The sequence below is a fragment of the Monodelphis domestica genome, chromosome 7 (assembly GCF_027887165.1).
Source record: "Monodelphis domestica isolate mMonDom1 chromosome 7, mMonDom1.pri, whole genome shotgun sequence".
Taxonomy (NCBI): domain Eukaryota; kingdom Metazoa; phylum Chordata; class Mammalia; order Didelphimorphia; family Didelphidae; genus Monodelphis; species Monodelphis domestica.
In genome coordinates, this window is record NC_077233.1 from 168,836,638 (window position 1) to 168,855,918 (window position 19,281).

General features: G+C 45.4%; 2 protein-coding genes across 8 annotated transcripts in view; both read right to left on the reverse strand.

Moving 5' to 3' along the window:
• Positions 1-641: 641 nt before the first annotated feature.
• Positions 642-15,078, reverse strand: MYORG (myogenesis regulating glycosidase (putative)). 4 transcript variants are annotated; one of them, XM_016424059.2, is made up of 3 exons: positions 14,967-15,077; positions 14,205-14,305; positions 642-8,457 (listed from the first exon to the last, which is right to left on the reverse strand). In XM_016424059.2, the coding sequence occupies exon 3, from the start codon at positions 8,363-8,365 to the stop codon at positions 6,221-6,223; it is 2,145 nt and encodes a 714-aa protein (XP_016279545.1). In that variant the 5' UTR covers positions 8,366-8,457; positions 14,205-14,305; positions 14,967-15,077; the 3' UTR covers positions 642-6,220. The 4 variants fall into 4 exon arrangements, with proteins under 4 accessions (XP_016279545.1, XP_056661969.1, XP_016279546.1 ...); XM_056805991.1 differs by lacking the exon at positions 14,967-15,077 and adding an exon at positions 14,611-14,864; XM_016424060.2 differs by lacking the exon at positions 14,205-14,305 and having other exon boundaries at positions 14,967-15,078.
• A 2,936-nt stretch (positions 15,079-18,014) lies between these two features.
• Positions 18,015-19,281, reverse strand: part of SPMIP6 (sperm microtubule inner protein 6) — a 55,583-nt gene continuing 54,316 nt past the window's right edge. For 3 of the 4 annotated variants that reach the window (XM_016424061.2, XM_007498871.2, XM_007498870.2), the window contains exons 6-7: positions 18,679-18,768; positions 18,015-18,185 (exon numbers count right to left, since the gene is read on the reverse strand). In XM_016424061.2, coding sequence (XP_016279547.1) covers positions 18,679-18,768 — 90 coding nt within the window. In that variant the 3' untranslated portion in view covers positions 18,015-18,185. The remainder of the gene's footprint in view (positions 18,186-18,678; positions 18,769-19,281) is intronic. The other variant, XM_056805992.1, reaches the window with a different exon arrangement.

The following is a 19,281-nucleotide window of genomic DNA, read 5'->3' on the forward strand; positions in this document are numbered from 1 at the left end:
AATATTGGAGTTTGCCATTTCCTCTTCCAATTAAAAAAATAAATACAGGCAGGGGTTAAGTGATTTGGCCAGGGCTATATAACTATTGTCTGAGTTCAGGTATTTCTTTTTTTTTTAAACTCTTACCTTCTGTCTTAGAATCAATACTCTGTAATGGATCCAAAGCAGAAGAGTTAATAAGTAAGGGCTAGGCAATGGGGGTTAAGTGTCTTGCCCAGGGTCACACAGTTAGGCAGTATCTGAGGCTAGATTGGAGTCTAGGATCTCCTATCTCTAGGCCTGGCTCTCAATCCACTGAGCTACCCAGCTGTCCATAGTGTTAAGGAATTTCTGATCCCAGACTCAGTGGGGACCTTAGATACTACCTCAAAACAAATGAACCTCTCTTCTATCCTATCATGCCTCTCCAAATCTGTTAACCTCATAAATCTTAGTTGATAGGGTCATTTCTCACGTGTGTTTGTATCTCTCTCAGTATTAAGAAATAGTAGGCACTCAATATATTGGTTGATTAACTGCTCAGTCAAAGTGAATTGAGTCACATTATTAGGTACCTGAAATCTAACTATTCTTTGCATTCCAATATCTTCACATATTGGGTCACTTCTGTTCTGGGAGAGAGGAAGGAGGAGGCCACAAGGTCTAAAAGGGCAATTTATTTGAAACCAGAGCTACAACATAGCCCAAGAATCCCTTCCCTCCCTTTTCCCCATTAATCTCCCCACTTCCAAACACAGACCCAATTAGACTCTTCCCAAAGGAAAATTCTTTCTCTTTTGGGATCCGTGGTTATTGAAGGAGAGCATCATGGAGAGATTGTGCTTATTCCAAAAATGTAGGGGGCATACAATCACCCAGAGACATTTACACACACACACACACACACACACACACACACACACACACACGGAAAGGTGTAGCCATACAGAAAGACAGATATGAAACACATTCTTAGTCATTGATACTCACACACCTAATTATACAGGCACCCAGAGGTATTAAGTCTTGTACAAATAATCCATGTAGACACACCAGATACAGAGAGAGGCAGACACCTCCAGGATCAGATAAAAAGTCCTCTTTTTTGACACTGAAAACTCTTTACAAGCAGGGTCATTCCTACCTTTAAGGTCTTTTTATACTTTGTTGTTTAGTCATTTTTCAGTCACATATGACTTTATGTGACCCCATTTGGGGTTTTCTTGGCAAAGACACAGGAGTGTTTTTCCATTTCCTTCTTCAGCTCATTTTACAGGTGAGGAAATGGACATTAACAAGGTGAAATGAATTGCCCAAGGTCCCATGGTGAAGAAGTGTCAGAGGCTAGATTTGAACTCAGGTCCTCTTGACTCCAGGCCCTGCACTCTTTACCACCTAAGCTGCCCCTTTTTTTTTTAATATTTTGCATCCCTCTAAATATTCACAGATCCAGTCATGTTGATTTATTTATTGTTCTTTACTTACAGGACTTTCACTTTTCTGTTTATTCACTGACCCCCCCCCCCCCATAACTGGAATGCTCTCCTTTCTCAACACCACTTTGTTTCCTTGGAGTCTCAACTCAGGCAATGAGATGGTATAGTAGATTGAGAGTGCTGGGCTTGGAATCAGGAGAATCTGAGTTCAAATCCAAAATCAAAATCTAGGAGACAGAAGCAGTGTGACCTTTGGCAAGTCATGTAACTTCAGTTTCCTCAACTGTAAAATGAAGGTAATAACAGCAACTATCCCGAAGAATTATTAGGAGGATATTTGCAAATGGGATAATATTTGCAAAGCACAGTGCCTGGCATAAAGTAGATGTTACATAAATGTTTATTCCCTTCCCTCAAATCTGACCTTTTTGGGGCAACATTTTCCCACCAACTGCTAGTAGTTTCTCCTCTGAGATTGCCTTCCATCAGCGGCTATTATTATGCCATGTATATTTCTTAGGTTTACCTAATTATTTTCATTCTGTCTCCCTTACTAGTGTATAAGCTCCTTAATTATTCAAAGTTATAAAAACAAGAGCCATTCTCCACTAGATAAGCAGGCAAATGATATGGGCAGACATTCAACGGAATAATAATAATGGCTAACAATTCTATACTGCCCATGTGCCAGCTATTGTGCTAAATACAATAAAAATATTACCTCATTTTATCCAAGCTATCAATGACCGTATGAAAAATGCTCCAAGTCATTAAGAATTGAGAGATGAAAATTAAAGCAACTCCCCAGTTCCGTGTCATCCCCACTGGATTGACAAAGATGACAAAAATGGAAAATGACAAATGTTGGAGGAGCTGCAGGGAAACAGAGACACTAATGTGTTACAAGTAGAGCCATAAATTGGTCCAGGCATCCTGGAAAGCAATTTGGGATGATGCTCAAAAAGTCATATCCTTTGACCCAGTTATACCACGATTAGGCATATATTCCAGAGAGATTTAAAAAAGAAGAAAAGGACTCATATATACACAAATAAACACAGCAGCTCTTTCCCCAGTAGAAAAAAAACTGGAAACTAAGGAGGTGCCCACCTATTGGGGAATGTCTAAATAAATTATGGCACGTGGACATAATGGGCTATTATTGTGCCGCAAGAAATGAAGAAATGGACAGTTTCAAAGTAAACTGGGAAGACCTGCATAAGAAGATGCAAAGTGAAATGAGCAGAACTAGGGCAGTCATTTTTAAAATACCATTTGAAAGACTTTAGTATTGATCAATGCAATTCCAGAGGACCAAAAGATGAAGCACGCCACCTACCTCTTGGCAGAAGAGATGGACTCAAGATGCAGAATGAGACATACATCTTTGGCCATAATCAATGAAAGAATTGGCTTTGCTTGACTATACATTACTTGTCATAAGGCTTTTTTTCTCTTCTTGTTATAAGGGTTGGTGATCACTGAGGATTGGGGGAAGTAGGAGAGAAAAATAAATGTTTGTTAATTGAAAAAAAAGTACAAAACTAAGGAAAAGAAAGAATGGGAACTCCTCGAAAGGATTCTGTTTGCTTTCTTTTGTATGCTTAGTTCTTAGCCTGGTATTTATTAAAGGTTTGATAAATGCTTGTTCATTGGCTGATGCAGCCACTTATGGATACATGCATATATATGACAACACACATACATAGAGAAAGCTACATATACATAAGCACTGGACAAAGACAAGGACATTCAAACACACACACATTCATATACACAGATCTTGCTACAGGAAAATACTATGATACCCAACTGTACAGAGACTCAGAGCTACCCAGCTAGATTCTTTCTTTCTCACGCACATATATACATACGTACATAACCACAGAGAATAACAGATGCAAAGATGCTGGACCACAAGCAAACCCTGTCACACACGCATAGAGACACCTCGCCACAAAGACATTCACAGACACCCAGATACACAGCAACAAACATTCCCCTGCCACAGTAGCTAGATACCTTCCTCCCACACACAAGCAAATACTTAGTTGCCTGCATATTCACATCCATAGATACCCAGAACCACTGCACCCTCCGAACAACCAATCCTTTTAGGCATACACTTATAAATATGCAGACACACATTCTACCCCATGCGCTGACACAACATGGATATCTAGCCCCTCATTTATGGCTGAGCACAAACATTCAGCCACACAGAAATGCCTAGCCACAGAGACATACCCAGACACAATCACTACCTAGAAATAATCAAACACATACATCTGGCCACAGAAAGAGATGAACAATCGCAAAAGGAGATATCTAGCCCCTTAGAATTCCATAACCTTCCACAGAGTGAAAGAGACAGGTATTGGCACACACAGAGATCTACAGTCACGTGTGAACACATCCATTCACTTACATACACACAGGGGGATTCTTCCGTTAAGGCATCCCCTACCCATCTGTGGATTTGAGTGGGGCAGTGCTGAACAGATAGGTCTGGGGGGGAAAGGGGTGAGGATCAATGCAGCATTAGGACATATGTTCCACTCTATCCCCTCTCTTTGCCAGCCCAGCTTCTAGAGTACAGTGAGTCATCATTTGGGAGCTAGAACCTCCATGACTCCAAATGCAGTTAGTGTGGCCTAAGGAGACCTCTGGGCTCCTGATTGTCTGTGTCTAGTCACCCCTTCTTCTTCCTAAACTGAGGTCAGGAAAGGAGAAAGAAAGGAGGAATAAGGCTAGAGCGCTGGGACAGACTGCACATTTGGAGCTTAATTTCCCATCTTTGCCCCCCCCCCCCCAATCTCTAAGAGAAGGAATCTCAGTTTGTCTTTTCAGGCAAGAGAACCCAGAAGACTGACATGATAGTTTCAGAGATTTCCCATTCTTTTAACCTTACTAAGGTTTAATTCTCAGAGGAGCATCAGTGAGAATCATGATCAAACCTAGAGGTCAGCTCTGATGGACAAGAGGTTCAAGGCCACAGTTAGGAAAGTGTCACAGGGTTGGGCATTGTAATCCCACGTTCTGTCTTATGGAAGGAGAAGAGTATGAAGATGGACTCAAGGAGAAGATGGGACCACAAAACCCATATCTTCCTGGGAGTTAGAAATAATTCTACGCCCTACCCTGATTTCAATCTTCCCATCATACCTGCTCCCCCTCCTCTATTTTTTATGCTCTCAAACTAGATGACCACTAAGGTTCTTTCCAGTTCTAATATTCTGTGGTAGTTTATGGAGAGAGGGACTTGTATCAAGGGAGGAAGAGATGAGAAATACTGCCAGAATTGGAAGTAGGGGGCAGCTGGAGTCAGTTCATGAAAAAGGGAACAGAACACACTGCTTCCTAGACTGCTAGTTCAATTCCATTTCCCCTCCTGAGTCATCTCTGAGAAGGAAATTCCCAAATGAGAAACAAGGTGTGGGGGGGAGAAGTTAAATAGAAGTTGGAGAAGGAAGGAGACATCCTACCCTCAATCTAGGCAGATCTATCTCATCTTTGTGCTTTTAATGATCAACCATGTGCAAAGAGGAGCTAAGTCAAGGGGTGGAGAGGAGATGACCACTGACCCCCTCAAGCTCCTGCCATCTGATCTTGAGGCCACAAGCATGAGGTTTAGGAGGAATTTTAAGTCCTCCTAGAAAAGCAGTGTGGCTCAATAGAAAAAGGTGAAGGTGGGGAGATGGAAGGAGAAGTTTGAGAATAGACTAAAAGAATGGCAAGGATCACAAAAGCCATATCCCCCTAGCAGTTAGAAATGGGGTTTTATTTCCAATCCTAACTTGAAGCTTCTGATCTTACCTGCTCTCCCTCCTCTACTTTCCTAATTAAAAAAAATCTCTCAAACTAGAAGGCCACTAAGGTTCCTTGCAGTTCTAATATCCTAATGGTAATTTGTGTAATATTCTGTGGTAATTCCATGGGTTTATTCTTGCCTCTCTACCCAAGGAGACTACAAATCTGAGGATGCAATGGGAGTTAGGTTCTTAGGAGATGGAACACTGGATATTGGGAGCAGGACCCTGGAATGGGCTATGAGAATGCAGACTGTAGCTGTAGGAGGAAAGTCAGGGAGGCCAGAGAGTGGAACTATCACTGATAATCTCCTTCTCTCACCCCTACCAGCCCCTGAGAAACAAAGGTCGATATGTGTGCTGTTAGAGTTTATCCTTTGTTTTCAAAGAGGACCAGTGACATCCCGGAGTGGTGTCTTGATTTCAAGTGACTTGGATTTAAGTGAGGCAGTTGCATGAAGTCATCAGCCTCTCTTCCAGTCATTGAAGTCCAGCGGTAAGACAAAAGTCAGAAAGACTGGCAATGGCCCGAGATGCAGTGGATGGCCCTGGCATCTTTGATATTTGATCTCGAGTGTGTGTTAAAAGCTTTCGGCCAAACCTTATTGGGGAGGGAGAGGAAATTGGTGCTGGATTAGTACCAAAAGCCCTAGTCCAAGTCTTTTGGGGAGGGAGCTAGAAGGATGGAGAAAGTTAATGGCCCTAAGGGAGGTATAATTGGGGAAGAAGGATTTGAGGCCTGGGGCAAGATTAAAGGCTTGTGAGGGAGGAGAAGGTTGAAATCCTTTAGAGGGGAGATTCTCCAGGTCAAGATTAAGGTTTAGGTTTGAGAATGGGGTAAGGGGCAGCCTTTGGAGAGGGGGTGGTACTAATGTGTCTGGGGTTAGAGCCACAATGCCCCCCCCCCCCCCCCCCATGAGCTCTCTAGGGCAGAGAAGGAGGAAATGAGATTTTGAGGTGGGGCCTTTGAGTGAAGAGGTTTCCAGGATAAGGAGATCAGGACACCCAGGTAAAATAGGCAACTTCGTCAAGATCCACAGGGTAGTCAGTGAGCAGGATGGGCGCCTTGACAAAGAGTTCTCCCTTATAGCTGCGCCACTTGCCTGCAGGCAGGTACACATCACGCTCCTGCTTTCCGGGCTCCAGCACAGGGGCCACAAGCAGCGTGTCGCCAATAAGGAACTGAGAGTCCACTCGATGGGCTGCTTCATCTCCAGGGGCAATCCACCAGAGAGGTCGAACAATGGGATCACCTGTGTCGGTCACCTCTCCAGCAAGCTCCAGGAGCAGGGGGGCCACCAGCTCTGCCCTCAGGGCTGCAAACTTGCGGGCAATCTCCACCACCTCCTGGTCGTAAAGCCAGGGAGGGATAGAGAACTGCATGGCTGGCATGAAGGCTGCCACCTCCAGCCAACGCACATAGAGCTCACGATCCGGTATTCCAGTGTCCCCCACACCCATGCCTGCTGTGTGCCCGGGGACAGCATTGCCACCTATCAGGTCAGGCAGAATAAAGGGGTAACCCAGCATGCTGATGGTGAGCACTGCTGGGATCAAGGAGCGCAGACCTAGCTCATGGCCCCACACCGAGTCACGGTCGATAAGACGGAAGAAACAGGAGATGTTCTGCGACTGGTAGCCCACTCGTACTTCAGCCAGTGAGAAGAAAGGCAGAGCCATCTCTGTGTAGCGCCGGCTCCAGAGGTTAGGATCAGCCAGCGGGCGGAAGGTGCTAAAATCCCGGGGCAGGTAGCTCACTTCCCCGGCATCAAACTTGAAGGAGGAGATCGAGTACTGGGTGCGAAGTCGCCGCAGGTGACCCTGGAACCATTCCCGGGCCGCCGGGTGGGTGAAATCCAAGACGGCCCCGATGCCGTTCCACCAGCGCACCAGGGCTGGCAGCCGGCCTGTGGGCTCCCTGACAAAAAGCCCCCGCTCCACGCCTTCACCAAAGCTGGATGAGTTGTAGTTGACAAAGGGGTGCACCCACAGGGTGACCCGCAAACCAGCCTCCTGCAGCTTCCTAAACATCTCGGTGGCATTAGGGAACTTGGCTTCATCAAAGGTGAAGTCTCCATAGGCGGGCATGTACATGTCATCGATCTCCAAGTAGCTGCAGTTAAAGCGGTATTTGCGGATCTTCTCGGCAAAGCGCAGCACCTTATCCTGGTCCACTGCTCTGCCGTAGAGGGCCCACGTGGACCAGATTGGGTCCCGAAAGGCTTCTCGGGCTGGCACCTTGGATGGCTTATTGAAGTAGCGCCTCACCATGTACTTATGGATCGATGTCACGTCAGAACCCACGCAGACGCGGTAACTGAGTTCAGGCAGGGGCCCGCGGCCCGCAGGCGGCTTGTACGGAGTGTCGTGGTAGCGGGCTTGCAGCAGGAGAGAGCGCCCAGTCGCATTCCAACCCAGGTGGAAGGGCACCGAGTCATTGACCTTGATGGCCACTGCTTTGGATGACAGCCAGTAACGCTCCAGAATTCCCCCAAAGGCGGCCCGTGAGGAGTACACGTCGCTGGTGACGAAGGGCTGGGGTGCCTGGAGGCCAGCCAGTTGGATGGGCCAGTGCTGGGTGCGCATCTCGGCACCCCCATACCAGTGCACGTCGCCCAAGAACATGGTGTGCTCTACGGAAGGGACTGGAGTCAGCTCCTCCCAGCGCACACGATAGCACATGACAGTGTCCTTGGGGCGCACTGTCTGGATGAAGAAATTGAGGGGGCCTCCTGTGGAGCGAGAACAACTCAAAATGGCTCCTTCTCGTGCACAAGACTCCAAATCCAAGGCCCCGGAGCTGAAGGCCAGGCGGAAGACTTGCTCTCCTTGTTGGTTTCGAATGGAGAAGCCGCTTGCTCGGAGTTCCAAGAGCTCAGCCCCAAGGCGCTCTGCCTTACGGAGAGATATGCTATAATAGCACCAAGCAACCACAGCTGCTAAGACCAGTAGGAGCCCCAGCAATACAGATCCCAGCATAGGTTTTAGCTCCTTGGGTGGCTTGGCTTTGGCTGGGGAAAAGTTGTCAGGGATGAAGGTATACATGGTTGTGGCAGTTCTGGCAGCAGCCTGAGAGTCCTTCTTAGTTCTCTTCCCCCTTCGATGGTAGGGCTGTCTCTCTTCTTGTGAATCCTGGGTCATAGCCTCTCAGGCTGCATAAGGAAGGGGGAGAGTATTATGTTCCCCATAGGGTTGCCTAACCAGATCCATTGAAGCTGAAAGAACCACAGAGTCTGAAAAAGAGGGGAAAGAAATAGCGTTTAGTTCCTTATGCCAGCTCTAAACTCCAGTGAGCCTTTCTTCCAAGCCTCCTGCTCATATCTTCCTATCCTTGTTCCCTAGAAAATGTATATTTGGCAGCAAGATTTCCATGGAGTAGATATCACCAAGACTTTTAACAATACAGGGTATAAGATATGGGAACAGGAAGGGACTGAATAAACAATTTCCAGGTGAGGATGCTAACAATTTGTATTTATAAAAGTACTTTATGGCTATTAGAATGTAAGTTCCTTGAGGGAAGAGACTCTCCCACTTCATATCCTCAGTGCCTTGAACCTAGCAGATGCTTAATAAAAGCTTTTTCATTCCTTTAATAGAGTTCCCCACAACAACCTAATAATAATACACATATCAACATCAGAGTCATAACTATCAATTTGGGTGCATAGCAAGCAGTACGACAAATTTAATTGCAGAAAGGAGACAGATATCAAGGTCCTTGTGTCTTAAGGACATAAAATTACACAGAAGGAAAAACCTCAGGTCGCTGCTCAGAAGGGCACTACCAGGGGAAGTAGCCGGGTGGGTCAAAGAAGCGGTCACCTGGGTTGTAGATCCATCTGGTAGTTTTCTATTTTCAACTAAAGGTTCTCAAAAACTAGACACTCAGCTCAGCTGAACTTACAAGTTGAACAGTACAAAAACTGTCAATGCTTTCCAAATTACAGTGCCCTAGGGAAAAGTTCTGGTTGTTCTATTCCATACTCCAAGGATCTGTAATTTTGTTGGCTTGTGTTCTCTGCCCACCTTTCCAAAATCTCTTCCATCTTTTCCTTCTCTTCCATTCTAATTGCAACCACCATAACAGGCGTTTTGCTTTTTTTGCCTGGATGACAAAACAAGCCTCCTAACTGTTCTCCAAACACTAGTCTTGTCTCCCTCTGATTCATTCCAAATACAGTGAGCAAATTGATTTTCTTTTCTTCTTCTTTTTAATCAAATGGACTTTCTTAATACAAATGTTCAAATTCTCCAATGGCTAAAGCCCTAATCCCTCAACCTGGAATTCAGAGGGGTCCCAAACCTGGCAATCACCTCTGCCCAGCCATATTTCTCAGTGTTTCCCTTCTATGAATCCTCTATTAGTCTTTTCCCTCACCCAAACATGTCAAAATAATTTTCTGATATTCTCTCTGCCCATTCAAACTCTTACAACCTTTCACTGCCTACCTAAAGAACCACTTCCTTTAGCTAGCCTTCCCTATTCTAGCCCACTAAGGCCTACTTCTCCCTTCTGACTTTGTACTATTTATTTGGCACTTATCACATAGTATAACCTTGCATTGTTTGGTAGCTTTTCACCCTTAAGTCTTATTTTCCCAAATAGATTATAAGCACTTTAATCAACTATTTATCCTTCTCTACATCCCCCCACAGGCCCTAGCATATAACAAGTTACCAGTAAGTGTATATTTATAGTTTTGCTGGAGAAGAGGTAAGTGCTTTGGCTAGGGAATGATATTCTATTGCCATGGTGAGAATGAAGGAGAGGGAGGAATAAAGGGGATATATTGTGAAAGGTAGGCATGTAGAAAAAGATAACAGTTTCTTTAAACAGGAATCTGAGATGATTTTTTTCCCCTTCTGGAGGGCAAAAACCCCAAGAGATTTTTCTCAGTTGTCTCCATCCCCGGTATGATCACACCAGGTCTCCCTCTTTTTCCTACATCCATTTTGATTAAATTTTTCTTTAAAAGTTGATTTGAAGGGACATTTTATGCCACTTGCTCAGGGACCAAAAAAAAAAAGGCTAGATATGGCTATAGTACTTTGTAAACCTTATACTGCTGTATAAGTACATCATCATCATCATCATCATCATCATCATCAAGGCTGTACTCTCCTTTGGCTCTACCTATCCTATCCCCAACACTGAGACTCAGACACATAAGCAGACACATAGAATCAGAGAATTCTAGGACTGGCAAGAGAACTTTGCCACAGCCAGTCAAACTCACAAGCAAGAACACATAGAGAGAGCCATACACAAACAATAAGTTGCTCTCAGTCTGTCTCTAATTCCCCATTTCCAAACTTCTAATGCAGGGGCAAAGATTGGAGAGGAAGGAGATAAGACTCCAGGCTGTATTTATTCTTTTCATGCCTAAGAAAAACAAATCTGGGCGGTAGTGCCCATTGCAAAACAGTACTTTGAACTCAGCTGTCCAAGCTTTTGCCTCTTTTGTTTCCAGCTCACAGCAAAAATGATAAAAACAAAGTCCAAAGTAAATTAGCTTGCCCAAAGTTGCACAGTTCATTGACTCTAAAACTTTAATGTGGTGAGAGGTAAGGTTTGAACTCATGTCCTCCCCACTCATTTCACATTTTGACCTTTTATATTCCAGGTCTAAATCTTATCTCCTAGCCCATGTTGGCCTGGAAGAATTTCCTGTCCTTCTGCTCATCTTGCTTTGCTCAGAGGTAAGATAGGTATCTAGGTGCAGAATGAGATCTCTCCTCAGACTTGGGCTCCTGGGCACCACTCCTTTCCCATGAAATCTCCTTCTCGTCACACATGTGTATGTGTGTGTGTGTGTGTGTGTGTGTGTGTGTGTTTTATAGGGGTAGCATAATACAATTTACAAAGTTAAAAAGCCATCTTTCCTTTACCAATATTGAGATTTAGCAGGATAATTCAAACCTTTATGAGATAACCAGAAATATTTCACTTGCTAGTTTTGAAAGCTTTGGGCAACCTCTGTAATGCAAGCCACAGCACTCCATGACCTCTTCCGGTGGACTTTAGTTCCAGGACCCATCCTCATTTAACCCTACTAACTTTCCAAGCCAACAGCAGGATCCTGGTCACCCTTGCCAGCTTTCCATCCCTCCCATTTAGAATGTATAGAGTCTTATACTAAGCATATTGTGCAGTAGGGAAAGGAAGGAAACAGGAGAGAGGAAATGTCTGTTCTCAGGGACATTCTGAGCCAGATTCTGAAACTTTTTGGTCTCAGCATCCAATTACACTCAATAATTATTGATTACCCCAAAGAGCTTTTGTTTATGTGAGTTATATTTATTGATATTTACCACATTAGAAATCAAGACATTTTAGTATTATTTTGAAAATAGTCTATTATGTCATAGTTCTGCATGGAAGTTCTAAGCTGACAGGAGACACCTCTAGCCCATGCTGATTTCTCCCTTATCTAACTTCCTCCAGCATTTAATAGTCTAAGCTGTGAACTCCTTCAAAATCCGAGAATCTCAAAAGTTGGAAGGGACTTTAGGAGTCCACTGGCTCTCACCAGTCTCATTTACAAAGGTGAGGGGTTCAAAGGGGTGGCATATTGCATATAACATGAGTTTTTTTTAATTAACTGCTTTTACTGATTTCTTTCTTCTCTTAAAAACATTCTTTGTTATAAGGGATGGGTCCTTGAAATGGGAAGGGTTACCAGGGGGGAAATCTGGGTGATATAGTAAAGAAAAAATACAGATTCAAGTCTCCTTTTTAAAAATGTCATCTGGTCCAGCCCACGCCTGAACAAGACTCCCTCAAAATATCGTTGACAGGGGATTATCAAGCTTCCAACTGAAAGCCTCCTTTTATGAGGAAAGCCATATCTTTTTATTTTTTAATGAAGAAATGAATTTTAAAAATTCAGATCAGCTGGTGTCCAAAGCAGGAGAAAATGAAGTTTATTCCTAACTCCCTGCCTCTAGCACCAAAACATAGCTGCCTTTGGAAAGATAATATTGGAATGTTGAAAAAAATCAAAGAAGAATTTATCAAAATATTTATCAGCACCAAATTTCTTTTTCCAATTCAATTTAATATGAACTCACTATGTCTATAACATATTATTTTGTTTTGGGATAGCTCTAATTATTAGGAAGTTTTTCTTTATGCCAGACAGAAATCAACTGTGACTTTGATCACTCCTTTTTTTGTCTTGTCTCTTCAGGCTGACTGAACTCCCTAAAAGGGCAGTCTTTTCTGTTTTACCCACATATGGAGTGGCATGGAGTTCAGTTGCATTGCAGGCAAGTAGATTCAGTAGATTTGAATGAATGGGAGTCTCATTATGCCTCTAGAGGGCAAAACCAGGGCCAGTGGATGAAATTACAGAGGTTGATTTCTGACCATTACAATGAAAAACTTATGATTAAAGCTGTCCCAAAACATCCTGGACTGTCAGTTAAGTAGGGAGCTCCCACCGCTGTGCACTGGATGTAGACCTAGACAAGTCCTCTTAAATTTCTTTAAGGTAAATGATAATCCTAATAATTAGTTATTCTAAAACAAAATAATATGCTGTGAATATATTGAATTCATATTACATTGAGTTGGAAAAAAGAGTTTGGTACTGACAAATATTTTAATAAATTCTTCCAGGACTTTTTCAATGTTCCAATATAGCCTTTCCAGCCCGAGATGGGAAGATAAGATCCATACCCTAGGGGAGATGAAGATAAGAAAAAGGCTCACCAATGAGGACAAACAAGAGGATACAAATAAAGACATGGACAAATACTTTATGGTATTTACAAGTCAAGAATCAAATTTATTGGAGTAGAGGGTTGTCATTGTAGTTTCCCATGTCAGATGGTTGGAAAAACTATTTAGATCAGTTGTACTTAAAGCTTCCACCAGTCTAGGCAGCCGCTGAAAAGGAATGGCTTAAAATCCAAGTGGGATCTATTCTAGGGGAGGGTGATTCCTGGAGGGGTCTGGCAGCTGTTCTGCCTAGGGAGGGGGGAGTCTTTCTGTGGTTACTGATAACCCCTTGGTAGATTCACCAGAGCACCACCCTATAATCAGCATGGTCTCCCCTGCTGTCTGGCCCTGGGAGATGGATATTTATTTATCCTGGGAAGGGATTCTAGGGTTTGCCATGCATTTGTCCTGGATCCTGCTCTGTATTCAGTCCTTAGAAGTTTGAGGGGGCAGAGCCAACCTCCTCACAAGCCTTGGTGTCTTGCCCTTGTGGCTCTGAGGTTTGTCCCCCCCTTTCCTGCCCTCTGCTATTTACCAGACTCCCACTCAAAAGCAACTTGATCCCTAGCCCAGGCCTCAGTGCCATGCAGGATAGTGCCAAATGGAACTTGGATCAGATGGCAGAGAACTGGCCTGGACTCAGGATCCCAGCCTCCACCTCTGAGCTTCTCTTTGCCCCTCCCTGAACCCTAAGGGCCTTCCTAAGGGTAGTTCCTCACCCAGATTCTCAGTTCACCCAGTCCCCAGGCCCCATCCAAAGAGCAGCTCCATTTCCCAGAGGAGAGCCCAAAGAGGACTTGGAGCTCTAATCACAATGGAAGTCACAGACTGAGTTGGGAGTAGATTTGGAGGAGCCACAGATAAGGAAATTAAGGTCCTGTCTGTGGTCACCCAGCTGGTAAGCTGCGAAGCTAGGACCAAACTAAGATCTCCCGACAGAGCAGTGTTTTTTCCATTACACAGGTGTCCCATTTCTCAGCCAGGGGCTCCTCCCCTTCTTCCCAAAGCAAAAGCAAGGGGATAGATAGGGCTTCCCAGAGGTCCTAGGTTCAGCTCTTCCAGTTCTTTCAGATGGATTGGGAGGGAGCTCGGCTGAAAGATTCCCTTATCCCCCAAACCCAGCCCACAGCCAAGCCCATCTGACTTACCCCAAAGCGGGGTGGGGTGAGGGTGGGGGGGCTTAGAGCTTCAGGAGTCACCCCGCTCTTCGCCGTCCCCAAGTCTCCAAGGTTTTCCCCCCCAGGGCCCACCTACCCGAATTTGGGAAAAGTTGTCCTTTACTCGCAGAATTCTTAAACCTTTAAAGTGGGTCCCATCCCCTCAGTCATGTAGCTAGAGCCTAGGCGCGCGCTGGGCTGTAGAGATAGGGGATGTGGGGATCCGGTTAAAGTGAGAAGTAACAGGCTAGGACACAACTAAGCTCCGAGGCCCTAGGGTTCCCTCCCTTCCCTATCATCGTCTCGTCCCACCCCTCGAACCCCACCCAGCGTAACTTTGCAGCCTTCCACTCTTCTTCCTTTCTCAGGAGCGCCCCCATCCCGACTCCAGCCGCTGCTCTCCGTTCCCCAAAAACTGGCCCCGAACCTCAGCGCCTCCCCTTCCCCCCTCACACCCACCCATATATACCTCCGCCCTGAATTGGGGCAGAGAGAGCACTTACGATTCAAGCTATGTCCCCTTAGCTAGGCAGCTCTCGGACCCCAGCCAAGGGCTCCTGGGGGTGAGCAAAGTGTGCTCCCAGGCAGCGGCTCTGGCCACGGTCGAAGCGTTAGCTCAGAACTTGTTTACCGCGCCTCGGCCGCCCAGTCAGCCTCCGGGGCGCATGAAGGGTCCCAGGGAGGGAGTCCTCCGGAGCCGCAGAGAGCGCGCCCGAAGGGAATCCCAGCCCAGACCCACTCGGTGAGACCCGCCCCCATCCTGCTCCTCCCCCAGCCTCCGCCCCATCGCCCCCTCCCAGCTCCCACCGTCTGGCCCCGGGAAGGAATCCCCAATTTCCAAGGAGTTTCGGTGCCCCACCTGGACAGCGATCCTCCTCTTCTCTGGAGAGCCCCCAACCCGAGAATTCCTCCCTTTCTTATCCCCCGATCCTCCCTTCACTGGAGGCCCCGGAGAATCCCGCCTCTTCTCACTCCCTAACTCCGCCCCTCCTCCGGCCTTCTTCGAACTCCGCCCATTCTGGGCCCCAAACTGGGCAGAATTTCGTCCTTTCTCACCTCTCACACCCCAATCCAGGAGAACTCCCTCTCATCTATCCCCTGCAGACCTCTGCCGCACTTGAAGTTAGCCTCCCCTTGGACAACGCTACCCCTTCCTCTGACCGGCTCTTCTCTCCATCTAGGGTAGCACTGCTGTTCTTTGGGCAGGAGAATGCTGGAAGGGATAGCTTGTTTTCTCTCCTTCCTCCTTCTTACTGGAAAATGTAGTTTTAACCTTTTGTGTACTGGACCCCATGGCAGTCCGGGGAAGTCTGGAGACAACGACCCCTTCCATTAAATAGTTTTAAATCCACACAATACGTAAGATGACAAAGGGAACCAATTATTGAATTCGAAATTGAATGGAAATTCATATTATGTGTGTACATATACATATATACCACTCTCTTTCTATATATATATATATACATACACACACACACATATATACCACATATACACACACTAAGTGTGAATTTCCATTCAATTTCGAATTCAATAATTGGTTTATAGATATGTAAAAAATCGGGTTAATTCGTCCCAGGTCAAGAACCCTTGTTTTAGAGACTCATTGATGAAGGGGAAGAGATGGAGATGGAGCCCTATCTGTTTTTTTGGTTGTGGGGACTGGATGAGAAGAGACATTGAGGGTGGGGTGGGGTAGGGGACTTGCTTTCCTGCCTCCCACCAAATGGTACAAAACCAGACATTCTACTCCTAGGGACTGCGTTTAGGAGTGTCTAGATGGGGGTCAGGATGACTTCTACACCCCTCCTGCCAACACAAGGTGATCAACCAACTAGTTGAATCAGCAAAAATGAATCAAACCGTTTTCTCTAAAGACACAAACCTTCTCCCCAAAAGGTGCTGGAGCCTTCCCTTTTTCACTTTCATTTCTTGGGCCTCTGACTCCATTTCTCAATTGCTATAAGGTTGTCTGTCTTCTGAAACTCAGTGAAGGTTTGAAGACCTTCTATAGCTCTGCCACTAAATGGCTATGACCTTGGGTAAATCACTCTCCTAGGAGGACCTGGACCAAAGGATCATTTAAGCCCTTTCCAAACCTGACATTCTATGGTGCTATGTTTAGAATCTCTTTCCCCAACCTATGACCAACCTGGGCCCCCCTTTCTCTTTCACCAACCTCAGGATTATTTATAGTATTGCTTATGTTCTGGCTTGGAGACCATGTGAGTCATTGGCTATTTTAAGAAGAGATAATCTGAACTGGGATAGATGGGAGTGTCCCCTAGCTATTCCTTTCCCACTCTCCTCTACCCATAGGGCTCTGAACACCAGGTAGGACAAGATATCAAAATAAGGTTGTACCATTTGCTAATGCCTTTAATTTTGTTTTTCCGTCACGTATGACTCCTTGTGACCCCATTTGGAATTTTCTTAGTAGAAGTACTAGTGTGGTTTATCATTTTCTTCCCAGCTCATTTTATAGATGAGTAAACTGAGGCAAACAATGTTAAGTGATTTTCTCAGGGTCACCCAGGTAGTGAGTGTTTGAGGGCCATATTAGAACTCAGGTCTTCCTGACTCCAGGCCCAGTAACTCTAACCATTGTACCACCTAGCTGCCTGTGTCTTTAATAGAGGAACTAAAACAGACAATGAATGGGAGAGAGTGTCACAATTTTCTCAAAAACTTTCTCTGGGTGAAGGATAGGTACCTTTTGATAGGCTACACTATGGAATTTGCATTAAGGGAAGATTTCCTGCCCATTGTACCTATTCTGAACCCTTCTGTTACCTCATTTCATAGACCCCTGGTGGGAAGTAGGGTGGGGGTATGGAAGAACCATCTTTGAAGAACAGTGTGCAGAGGATGCTGGGTTGTGATCATGGTGAGGCTAGAAAGTAGGAGATTGAGAGAATGTTGAGTTGGGAGTGGGGCCACTGGAAAAAGACTAGGGAGAAAGATGGAGGAATATGGGGGGAGATAGAACCTGGATTGGGAGAAGTCAAACCTTGAGGTAGGAGGAGGGATAGAACCTTATTTGCATGGAACATACATGTAGTGGAAAACATGCTTTAATGGTAAGGGCATTAGATTTGGAATTGGAGGACATAGGGTTTGAATTTTACCTCAGACACTGAGGATCTGTGAGACCTTTGGATAAGCCATTTTATTCCTCCAGTGTAAAATGAGGGTGTTAAGTTCAGAAAGTCTCTTAAATTTCTTTCTATGATTCCAGGGTGCTTTGCTCATAGTAAACTATCAGATATTTGTTAATTGGGAAGAACAGGTTAACAGTGTACTAAAAGACAGCCTTCTGTGCCCCTGGAAAGCACCCTAATTATTGTTGTACTCCATTCCCAGCCTCTACAGGGTAAGGTCCAGAGCCCATTCTCTTCCCCTCATGGGCTTTTGTACTGGGAGGAGTCTAGTCTTGATCCATTGCATGACTTTCCAGGTTTGCCATGATGGGAAGGGGTGAGGTTGGGCAGTTGTGTGAAGAGAAATTTGTAGGGGAAGACTAGGGTTATGAGAAGACTTTGAGGAGAAGGATAGGAGCCAAAAAGCAAAAGTTAATCAGTCCCCCAAAACCAGATGAGGGAAAAGGCAGAGACTATTCACTTGCTTGGGTTTTTATGTCTTTGTATCTCCTGGGTCTAGCATAGTTCTTGGTGCATAGTAGGTGCTTATTAAATGTTTTTGTTGAGTTGAATTGGGCTGGGCACAAAGTTGGACTGAACAAGCCAGCATTAGATGCTTTCTCCCTCTTTTGGCTCCAATTTGGGGGACTAACAGATTCCCTTCCACCCCAAGTATCTGTTGTTCAGTCTTTCTTGGGGGAATGAAAGATCTAGGGGAGGGAGGAGTCTGAGGGGCTACAAAAAAAACGAAGAGAAGGCAGATCTTGGCAGGAAGGGTGGAACTTGATTTAATAAGCCACCCAGCTCTCAGCCCTGCCATGGCTTGGTTCTACCAGCAGCGGTAGATAGGGTAGGTCTCCGACACAAACTCGGGGTGAATGATGAAGTTATTTCTCTGGGGTCCTCCAATCAATTTGAAATGACTGCTCTCCCACCTGTAGAGGTAGAAGGAAATTGGAGCAATTCAGCCCATGGAAAGAGATGAATCTGAGTTTTATCCAACTAGCCTTTAGAACCCCTTACCCCCAGGGATTTATGGTTGGAAGGGCCAGGACCTTCCAGGCTCCATTCAGTGGCTCACTCTGACTTGTATACCATTCCAAGGCCCACATATTGGGAGGGAGAGTCACAAAACACAATGACAGATGGAAGTGGGATCTTCAGCTTCTATATTCAGTATCCCCAGGCCCAATAATGATCCATCTCTGAAGTTCTAAGACTGTGCCCTCCAGACCCCATTTCTCTGGAAACTCAGCCCAAGGACTAAGAATCATGACCAATACTTCAGAGGACAATGGTGTCCCATCCCATTACTAGATATAAGATGTTCTCAACCCAAAAAAGCACACAAAGCTGAGAGAGCTAGATCTATCCAAAGCAAGGAAGGGGAGGGAAGGCCCACCCACCCAAGGAGCCAGGCATACTCACCTAAGGTTTGTATAGGGATAAGGTGATGGCGGGGGGTGGGATGAGACAGCATAGTTCATTCCTGGTCTGTGGTTGTAAAGGGGGACATTCCTGGAAATAAAAGGGGGAAATAAGGATCAGGCAGTTAGAGCACCAATCTCCCAAAGGAAGTGAATACTTATTCTTGATATCTGTTGCCTTTTGCAGCTGTCTGACTATTGAAATCCTACCCAGCCTGGGGCTCAGGCTCTACCTCCTTCAGGAAGCCTCCCCTGACTGTTCCAGTCTGCTCGATTCTCTCTTCTCTCTATGAGCACCTGGAGCACTTATCTTCCATACCTGTCTTCTGGATACATCATAAATGGCCTTATGTCATGCTGCATCCTGTAAGGGTTGTCTCTGACCAGACACAACTCCTCAAAAACAAAGCTTATGTCTTTTCCTTCTTTGTCTCCCTTATAGCACAGGTCTAGACAGTCAGGGAGCAGAAGTGGAAGCTTAAGGTGAATCCAATGCCCCAGTGGCTTCTCTGTGACGTTCTCCATCCTGGGCCTGGGCCTTTGTACTTACTCTAGGGTTATCAGACTTCCTTGTGCTCTTGGAATGAACTTAGAAGTTCCTAAG

What these genes read in the sequence shown, in the direction of transcription:
- MYORG (XM_016424060.2), bottom strand. Translation starts at nt 8,365, where the DNA reads ATGACCCAGGATTCACAAGAAGAGAGACAGCCCTACCATCGAAGGGGG.